This window comes from Gorilla gorilla, chromosome 9 (genome assembly GCF_029281585.2).
Source record: "Gorilla gorilla gorilla isolate KB3781 chromosome 9, NHGRI_mGorGor1-v2.1_pri, whole genome shotgun sequence".
Lineage (NCBI taxonomy): Eukaryota > Metazoa > Chordata > Mammalia > Primates > Hominidae > Gorilla > Gorilla gorilla.
The window spans coordinates 104,251,330-104,261,703 of record NC_073233.2 but is presented as its reverse complement, the minus strand read 5'-3'; the positions used below and the strand labels follow the sequence as shown (position 1 = coordinate 104,261,703).

Below are 10,374 nucleotides of genomic sequence, written 5' to 3'. Positions count from 1 at the left end.
GTTGAGCTTTTTTCATATGTTTGTTGGCTGCATAAATGTCTACTTTTGAGGGGTGTCTGTTCATGTCCTTTGCCCACTTTTTAATGGGGTTTGTTTTATTCTTTTAAATTTGTTTAAGTTCCTTGTAGACTCTGGCTATTAGACCTTTGTCAGATGGATAGATTGCAAAAATTTTTTCTCATTGTGTAGGTTGCCTGCTTACTCTGATGACAGTTTCTTTTGCTATGCAGAAGCTTTTTAGTTAATCAGATCCCATTTGTCAAGTTTTGCTTTTTTGCAATTGCTTTTGGTGTTTTCATCATGAAATCTTTGCCCGTGCCTATGTCCTGAATGGTATTGCCTAGATTTTCTTCTAGGGTTTTTATAGTTTGAGATTTTACATTTAAGTCTTTAATCCATCTAGAGTTCACCACTTCTGTTCAATATAGTGTTGGAAGTTCTGGCCAGGGCAATCAGGCAAGAGAAGGAAATAAAGAGTATTCAAATAGGAAGAAAGGAAGTCAAATTATCTTTGTTTGCAGATGACATGATTCTATGTCTAGAAAACCCCATTGTCTCAGCCCAAAAGCTTCTTAAGCTGATAAGCAACTTAAGCAAAGTCTCAGAATACAAAATCAACGTGCAAAGATTGCTAGCATTCCTATACACCAACAACAGGCAAGCAGAGAGCCAAATCATGAATGAACTCCCATTCACAATTGCTACAAAAAGAATAAAATACCTAGGAATACAGCTAACAAAGGAAGTGAAGGACCTCTTCAAGGAGGACTACAAACTACTGCTCAAAGAAATCAGAGAGGACACAAATGGAATCCATGCTCATGGATAGGAAGAATCAATATCGTGAAAATGGCCATACTGCCCAAAGTAATTTATAGATTCAATGCTATTCCCATTAAACTACCATTAACATTCTTCACAGAATTAGAAAAAACTATTTCAAAATTCATATGGAACCAAAAAAGAGCCTGAATAGCCAAGACAATCCTGAGCAAAAAGAAAGAGGCTGGAGGCCTCACGCTACCCAACTTCAAACTATACTACAAGGCTACAGTAACCAAAACAGCATGGTACTGGTACAAGAACAGACACATAGACCAATCGAACAGAATAGAGAACTCAGAAATATGACCACCCACCTACAACCATCTGATCTTCAACAAACCTGACAAAAACACCCAAGTGAGGAAGGATTCCCTACAAAATAAATTATGCTGGGAGAATTGGCTAGCCATATGCAGAAAATTGAAACTGGACACCTTCCTTACACCGTGAAGTCAGTCTTGAATTAGAGTTCTGGTCTATTAACTTCCTAGTTATATGAACCAGAACCAGTACTTTAATTTTCATGAGCCTTAGTTTTTCTCATTTATAAATGGAGTTATAGTATCTCTCAGGATTGTTTGTGGATTAAGAGGGATAATATTTGAGAAGTGCTGTGGCATAACTAATTTTTTAATTGCAACTGATGGAAACAGAAATGAAGATGTTGATGATGATGTCAACTTGAAATTAAATGTCTATTTAAGGGTAAATGTGTAAAAAAAAAAGACACTCCAAAGAAGTGTCCTATACCACTGGAATATAGTATGAATATTAAATTCCTGCTTCACAATTTAAGATATGTCTATGTCTAGCAGAGTAGTTAAAGTTTACATCATTTAGTAATAGCTGATTTGACCAAGGACTGCATGTTATGAATCAAATTCCATGTTACTGAAGGGCTACAGAGTGAATGGAATGGTTTCAGTTTAAATATTACATGTTTCTTTTATGCTGAATGTAAAATATCCACAATAGTACAAAGAAGATATTGTCTGATGAAGACAACTTTTTAAAACTAAACTTTTAAAAATAAAAGTTTTCTATTTTTGTCTTCTTTAATGACACCTCATGACAGTTCTCCATTCAAATTCTGTTTATCTAACAAATATATATTTCTGCTTTTCTCATGAGTAGTGAGGAACTTAGCCTTGGAAGGAACAGATAGAGATAGAAGTATGTTCCAATGAAGGCTGGGCGCAGTGGCTCATGCCTGTGATCCCAGCACTTTGTGAGGCCGGGGCGGGCGGATCACAAGGTCAGGAGATTGAGACCGTCCTGGCTAACACACTCAAACTCCGTCTCTACTAAAACTACAAAAAATTAGTTGGGCGGGGTGGCGCGCGCCTGTAATCCCAGCTATTCAGGATGGTGAGGCAGGAGAATCACTTGAACCTGGGAGGTGGAGGTTGCAGTGAGCTGAGATCGTGCCACTGCACTCCAGCCTGGGTGACAGAGCGAGACTAGGTCTTAAAAAAAAAAAATTGAGGCAATAATTAATAGCTTACCAACCAAAAAAAGTCCAGGACCAGATGGATTCACAGCCAAATTCTACCACAGGTACAAGGAGGAGCTGGTACCATTCCTTCTGAAACTATTCCAATCAATAGAAAAAGAGGGAATCCTCCCTAACTCATTTTATGAGGCCACCATCATCCTGATACCAAAGCCTGGCAGAGACATAACAAAAAAAGAGAATTTTAGACCAATATCCTTGATGAACATTGATGCAAAAATCCTCAATAAAATACTGGCAAACCGAATCCAGCAGCACATCAAAAAGCTTATCTACCATGATCAAGTAGGCTTCATCCCTGGGATGCAAGGCTGGTTCAATATATGAAAATCAATAAACGCAATCCAGCACATCAACAGAACCAAAGTCAAAAACCACATGATTATCTCAATAGATGCAGAAAAGGCCTTTGACAAAATTCAACAACCCTTCATGCTAAAAACTCTCAATAAATTAGGTATTGATTGGACGTATCTCAAAATAATAAGAGCTATCTATGACAAACCCACAGCCAATATCATACTGAATGGACAAAAACTGGAAGCATTCCCTTTGAAAACTGGCACAAGACAGGGATGCCCTCTCTCACCACTCCTATTCAACATAGTGTTGGAAGTTCTGGCCAGGGCAATCAGGCAGGAGAAGGAAATAAAGGGTATTCAATTAGGAAAAGAGGAAGTCAAATTGTCCCTGTTTGCAGATGACATGATTGTATGTCTAGAAAACCCCATCATCTCAGCCCAAAATCTCCTTAAGCTGATAAGCAACTTCAGGAAAGTCTCAGGATACAAAATCAATGTGCAAAAATCACAAGCATTCTTATACACCAATAACAGACAGAGAGCCAAATCATGAGTGAACTCCCATTCACAATTGCTTCAAAGAGAACAAAATACCTAGGAATCCAACTTACAAGGGACGTGAAGGACCTCTTCAAGGAGAACTACAAACCACTGCTCAATGAAATAAAAGAGGATACAAAGAAATGGAAGAACATTCCATGCTCATGGGTAGGAAGAATCAATATCGTGAAAATGGCCATACTGCCCAAGGTAATTTATAGATTCAATGCCATCCCCATCAAGCTACCAATGACTTTCTTCACAGAATTGGAAAAAACTACTTTAAAGTTCATGTGGAACCAAAAAAGAGCCCGCATTGCGAAGTCAATCCTAAGCCAAAAGAACAAAGCTGGAGGCATCATGCTACCTGACTTCAAACTATACTACAAGGCTACAGTAACCAAAACAGCATGGTACTGGTACCAAAACAGAGATATAGACCAATGGAACAGAACAGAGCCCTCAGAAATAATGCTGCATATCTACAACTATCTGATCTTTGACAAACCTGGCAAAAACAAGCAATGGGGAAAGGATTCCCTATTTAATAAATGGTGCCGGGAAAACTGGCTAGCCATATGTAGAAAGCTGAAACTGGATCCCTTCCTTACACCTTATACAAAAATTAATTCAAGATGGATTAAAGACTTACATGTTAGACCTAAAACCATAAAAACCCTAGAAGAAAACCTAGGCAATAACATTCAAGACATAGGTGTGGGCAAGGACTTCATGTCTAAAACACCAAAAGCAATGGCAACAAAAGCCAAAATTGACAAATGGGATCTAATTAAACTAAAGAGCTTCTGCACAGCAAAAGAAACTACCATCACAGTGAACAGGCAACCTACAGAATGGGATTAAATTTTTGCAACCTACTCATCTGACAAAGGGCTAATATCCAGAATCTAAATGAACTCAAACAAATTTACAAGAAAAAAACAAATAACCCCATAAAAAGTGGGCAAAGGATATGAACAGACACTTCTCAAAAGAAGACATTTATGCAGCCAAAAAGCACATGAAAAAATGCTCATCATCATTGGCCATCAGAGAAATGCAAATCAAAACCACAATGAGATACCATCTCACACCAGCTAGAATGGCAATCATTAAAAAGTCAGGAAACAACAGGTGCTGGAGAGGATGTGGAGAAATAGGAACACTTTTACACTGTTGGTGGGACTGTAAACTAGTTCAACCATTGTAGAAGTCAGTGTGGCGATTCCTCAGGGATCTAGAACTAGAAATAACATTTGACCCAGCCATCCCATTACTGGGTATATACCCAAAGGACTATAAATCATGCTGCTATAGAGACACATGCACTGGTACGTTTATTGCAGCACTATTCACAATAGTAAAGACTTGGAACCAAGCCAAATGTCCAACAATGATAGACTGGATTAAGAAAATGTGGCACATATACACCATGGAATACTATGCAGCCATAAAAATTGATGAGTTCATGTCCTTTGTAGGGACATGGATGAAGCTGGAAACAATCATTCTCAGCAAACTATCACAAGGACGAAGAAACAAACACCGCATGTTCTCACTCATAGGTGGGAATTGAACAATGAGATCACATGGACACAGGAAGGGGAACATCACACTCTGGGGACTGTTGTGGGGTGGGGTGAGGGGGGAGAGATAGCATTAGGAGATATGCCTAATGCTAAATAACGAGTTCATGGGTGCAGCACACCAACGTGGCACATGTATAGATATGTAACAAACCTGCACGTTGTGCACATGTACCCTAAAACTTAAAGTATAATAATAATACAATTTAAAAAAAGAAATAAAATTATAAAACAAAGAAAAAATCTGAGTGTATTTGTCCCCATTTCCAAGCTAACAGGATTGGTGAAAATAAAATGGACTAAAGTAGGCTATCCTATAGGGAACTAAATTGCAAATAAATCCAGTATTGAGATGTTTGCCTTGATTTTGCCTATTTCTATCCATAGCTCAGTTTGAAACGACCATATTCATTGAAATGCCAGAGTTTGTTTAGATTACTGAAGGTATATTATTTGAGACCTCAAATCCAAATGACTTCCAAATTAGGATACCCAGAATATTTTTGGTCCTGACTGTTGCAGTATTATGCTCACCTTAATTTAATCTTCATAATTGAAAAAATAACAAGCAGAATCCACAATAAGTTGTTTTTTTTTTTTTTTTTGAGACAGAGACTCACCCTGTTGCCCAGGTTGGAGCGCAGTGGCGTGATCTTAGCTCACTGCAACCTCCGCCTCCTGGGTTCCAGCAATTCTCCTGTCTCAGCCTCCCGAGTAGCTGGGATTACAGGCGTATGACACCATGCTCAGCTAATTTTTGTAGTTTTAGTAGAGACGGGGTTTCACCATATTGGCCAGGCTGGTCTTGAACTCTTGAACTCAGGTAATACACCTGCCTTGGCCTCCCAAAGTGCTGGGATTACAGGTGTGAGCCACTATGCCTGGCCAAGATCGGATATTTTAAAGGTTGGATCACTTGAAAATGGGGGGACAATGATCTGTGTGAGATCTATTTGGTTTCTATTATTAAACTTCTTGAAACTCAGAGCCAGGTGCAGTAGTGGTGAGTACCTGTAGTTCCAGCTACTCAGGAGGCTCAAGTGGGAGGATCACTTGAGCCCAGGAGTTCAACTCCAGCCTGGGCAACATAACAAGACTCCATTAAAAGAAAAAAAAAAAAACTTTTTGAAACTCAGCTGCTACACATTGACTTTCCTCATTGTATATGTGCACCAGGTAGCTAAGGATACTTCAGGTCTTATATTTGGTTTTTCATAGGCAATCATGCATTCCCAAAAAAAAGCGTTTTTTTCTAGAACTGGTATCGATAATTGTATCATTCTCATAAAATATTTTATTTATCCCAACTGATTTGCCTGTGATCACCCAGACTCACTTATCCAGAGACACACAAATGGGCAGGCAGGTAGACAAACGCTACACCTGCCTGCCCTTTAGGAGCTAACAATGTGATTACCTCTCCTCACCACGCGCAACCCCTTCCGCCCTCAACACACACATTCATATCTTCCTTATTCTATTAATGAACATTTCCTCGGTGCTCACACAGCTCGTGCTAGGTTGCTCAGTGGTGTCATTTACAATATACTGAAAAATGAAAATGATATCCTCAGCGGGGCGTAATGTAGGGCTGAAAGGGAAAACACATTCCTGGCCCGGAATTTCTTAAACATTTAGAGCTGGTGAAATGGTTGTGTAGAGGTTGGGGAATTTCCCCAGCCTTCCCCGCTTAACCGAGTCTGATGCTGAGCTGAGCCAGGGCAGCTGAGATGCGCAGGGCTTGGGATTTACCTCTTCAGCCACTGGGAGGCCCTCTGCGTTCCCCTTTCCCCGGTGCCTGGCTGCGATTACTCACTCGCGCAGTGGCACCAGCCTTCCACCAGGGAGCCTCGAACGAGCTCTCCCGCCCTCTCCCCGCCCCCCCACCCCCATCTGCAGCTTGCTGGCTCTCTCTTTCTCCCTCTCTGTCTCACTCTCTCTTTCTCTCCCTCTCCTATCGGAGCACAATGAAAGCCTGTGTATCGCCGTGACTCCGGGCGGGAGCCAGTGTCAGCAAAGCGGCTAACAACAGACGAGAAAGAGAAACGAAAATACAAGCTACTTTTTTTTTTTTTTCCATCTATAAAGCGGAGCAAATACAGGAGATAGAACCAGATTGCTTATTGCGAGTCCAGACCCTCAGATCCACTGGCCGGGGATGGAATGTACAAAAGTGGACAGAAAAGTGGCTGGACATGACTCGGTGCAATTTGCTGGAAGTTTGTAAGTTTGACCATCGTTTGTAAATTACTCTCGGAAGAGTTTGTCTCTCTTGATACTGTATTAGAATAGAGCCGGGGGTGAGGAATAGAAACGTAAGCGGGAAAGAAAAAAATGTGTTGAAGGATCTCTCTCAGTGGCTAGCGACTTAAGATTGCTTTTCATTTAAGGCTAGGAAACCTTAGAGGGAGTGAGGATTTTACCGGTGATTGGATTAGCTGAAGAAAAAAGCATGGTCCAAAAGTCCAATTACTGACATTGTTAACAGTTGAAAAGCTGTCTCCCTCTTTTGGGAGAAGACAACATCCTACAGTACCCCAAAGAGGAGAAAACACCGGAGCGAAAGGAAAGGGAGGAAAAATTAAAAGCCAAAAGACAGTCTCCCTTGATTTTTGCACATTTTGAACAGTGACTTAAACATCTTCTGAAACAGCACTGTTTTGTTTTGTTTTGGTTTTTTATTTAACCTGAGGAAAAGTCAAGGCTGCTGGTTACATAGACATGGTAGAAATGTATTTCTCTGCAGAAACATCCCCATAAAGAATTGTCGGAAACAACTAGGTGAGGGGGAGTCCTCTCTATTAATACCTCTCTCAATACCTTTTGCTGTGTGTTTCTGTCTCTTGCTGGACAATCCCTGAATTCTTGATCTAACCCCCAGATCGTGTGTTTACAAAGTACCTAGTGGCTCTTGTCAGCTTGGTGGAGGAAAAAAAATCCACCAACTCTGTCCAACTTCTCCAGAGCTGTCAAATGCAATTAGAGTAAGTTAATCAGGGTTTGTTTCCAACTTATCCTCCCCCCAGTTGGTTTCTATTCTTTCTCCCCACCCTCTTTTTACTAACTCCCCTCCCCCACACCTTCTCCACGGCTCCCCCACAACCTCTGAAGACCTCTATTCATGTGGCCCTGAACACTGAGCTCACATTGTCAAAAACAGACTTGCCTGCAATAGCCAGCAGTAGCCTCTTTCCACCTCACCATCCCAGAGGCAGCAATCATTGTGTCCAGTAAGATGGGGGACACAGCGCCCCCGCAGGCCCCCGCAGGAGGGCTAGGGGGGGCCTCTGGGGCGGGGCTCCTTGGAGGGGGCTCAGTCACCCCGAGAGTGCACAGTGCTATCGTGGAGCGCCTCCGGGCTCGGATCGCTGTCTGCCGCCAACACCACCTGAGCTGTGAAGGACGATATGAACGAGGTAGGGCCGAGAGCTCAGACCGGGAAAGAGAAAGCACCTTGCAGCTCCTGAGCCTTGTACAGCATGGCCAGGGGGCAAGGAAAGCTGGCAAACACACCAAGGCCACCGCCACTGCTGCCACCACTACAGCCCCTCCACCGCCCCCTGCTGCCCCTCCTGCGGCCTCCCAAGCAGCAGCAACAGCAGCCCCACCGCCCCCACCAGACTATCACCATCACCACCAGCAGCACCTGCTGAACAGTAGCAATAATGGTGGCAGTGGTGGGATAAACGGAGAGCAGCAGCCGCCCGCTTCAACCCCAGGGGACCAGAGGAACTCAGCCCTGATTGCGGTAAGCACCTGGCTTTCTCATGGTTCTGGCTGTGGTCCTGTGGCCTTTTGTGAGGGTAGAGTTTGCTTTGGCCTAAGGTAGAGTGGATGGCAGTGAAAAAGGCCAAGATGTCACCTGACTACCTTAAAGGCCATTGGGTGTGTTCGGGTGGTTTCATGCGCCTACTCATCATGTTCTGTTGGTGCTCACTCCTGGGTTTTCCTTCGCTTATAGGATATTCCTTAACTGATAAGAAGCCTGAGTTTTCCAGAGGCTCTCTGGGGTCCACATCTTATAAAAGAAGAGGCTACCAGCTGGCAAGATCTGAGCCACTGAGGAAGGTTCTATCTCATGGATCCTCCAGCTTTGGCCAGCCAGCTCTGATTAGGCCCCCAAGCCATTTTTCAGCCCCAAAGCATTTATCAGCCCAGCTGGCTTTTATTAAAGCCTTTTTCTCCTTGCCCCATTTCCCCTCTCCCTTTTGAAGTGACCCCCTTCTTCTTCGCTTAAGAGAACATAAATGGTAAGCTGTAACAAATAGCAAATTACCCGAATGTCCCCTCAGTCAAAAACAAAATTTGGGGAAAATATCCCAAAGAGAGACTAGGGAGGCACTGTTTCTTAAGAGGCCTACTCTCTGATTCCCTCTAGACTCTCTCACTCCTGAGCCACATCTCGATTCTTTTCCCAAGCACTCCAGTCCAATCCAGCAATGCTCCCTTAGAGCATTCGTTAAGTGGACAGGCACGAAGCAGCTATTTACACAGATCATCATCCTAGGAAATACCTTGTCTTCAGCCACTCCTGGTGACAGGATATCAAACCCAAAAGTTCTGATTAAGTTTCTGGCTGGAAGTTCTTCCCCAGAGGCACAGACACACACCATCCCAGAGGAGTATCCCTTGGATCATTGATTCTCAGTGCCAGTCCTGGTCAGGTGACTGCCTGCTGTTTGCAGGCTTCCCCCCAAAGCTGCTGGGCCAGTGGCCTCTGGTGGAAGGTAGAACCCTGCCCTGTGGCCCTGCAGGCTTCCTCCCTTTTGGAGCTCCATGGGACTTCTGGATTCTATGTCTGCTCCAGTTTACCCAGGTCAGCCCTAGCAAAAGCGACAGGAAATGGCCATGCCAGCCCCAAAGTACTCAAAAAGCCCAAAGGAGATGGTGCTATTGTGTCTAACTGCTCCTCCAAAGGAGCTTGATATTGAGCTCTCGGGAGAGGACATCCTCTGGCCAGATGCTCAGGATGGCTCTTTCTGGCTTCCCTTAATCCCTGGCCTGGGTCCATGGTGACGAAGACCCTGGGAATCTCTGGGGAGTAGGATGGTGCTTTTCTCCCCAGCCATAAGCACATTTACTTGGGCTACCTAGAAATGGGACTCCTTGAGGCCAGCTCCAGATGAAAAATAACTACCAACAGTTAAACTGCACAGGGTTTACAGTTTTACCCTTGAATAGCACTAGCTTGTGGGGTTGTATTAGAGCTTCGAAGCCTAATATCCTTTTTCTACCACCTGCTCTATTCCCGCTTCTCCCTGGAATTCCCTAGGAAAGCAGTGGGAGGTTGTTTTGTGAAAAAAGAGATGTTAGGGTAAAGGAGGGGGGTAAAGAATCGCTCAAATGGAGAGAAGAATGAGGTTTGTATGTATGTGTGTGTCACCAGCATCTGCAGCCAAAAGTATCTAAATGCCTTGATTGTCCCCAGTAAATTTATAATCTGTCTGCAAGTCTCCCAATAATGCGGCTTTGTGTGCTTCACAGTCTCCTGGTAAGTGTTTCTGGGGATGGAACGGCGAGTGAGGCACCCGGCCCAACCCTGAGTGGAGAAGACTGATCTCTGCCCGGGGTGTCAAGGCCGGAGCGGGGCCATGAAGAGCCACAGTGG

The 10,374-nt window shown here is 43.4% G+C and overlaps 1 protein-coding gene and 1 non-coding gene across 3 annotated transcripts in view; one reads left to right on the top strand and one right to left on the bottom strand.

Moving 5' to 3' along the window:
* The first annotated feature begins 6,657 nt into the window (after nt 1-6,657).
* Nucleotides 6,658-10,374, top strand: part of MAML2 (mastermind like transcriptional coactivator 2) — a 367,716-nt gene continuing 363,999 nt past the window's right edge. The window contains exon 1 of one of the 2 annotated variants that reach the window (XM_055356125.2): nt 6,658-8,514. In XM_055356125.2, coding sequence (XP_055212100.1) covers nt 8,002-8,514 — 513 coding nt within the window. In that variant the 5' untranslated portion in view covers nt 6,658-8,001. The remainder of the gene's footprint in view (nt 8,515-10,374) is intronic. The other variant, XM_055356126.2, reaches the window with a different exon arrangement.
* Nucleotides 8,363-8,470, bottom strand: MIR1260B (microRNA mir-1260b). The gene has a single exon (NR_106453.1). It is a non-coding gene; the product is annotated as a microRNA mir-1260b (primary transcript).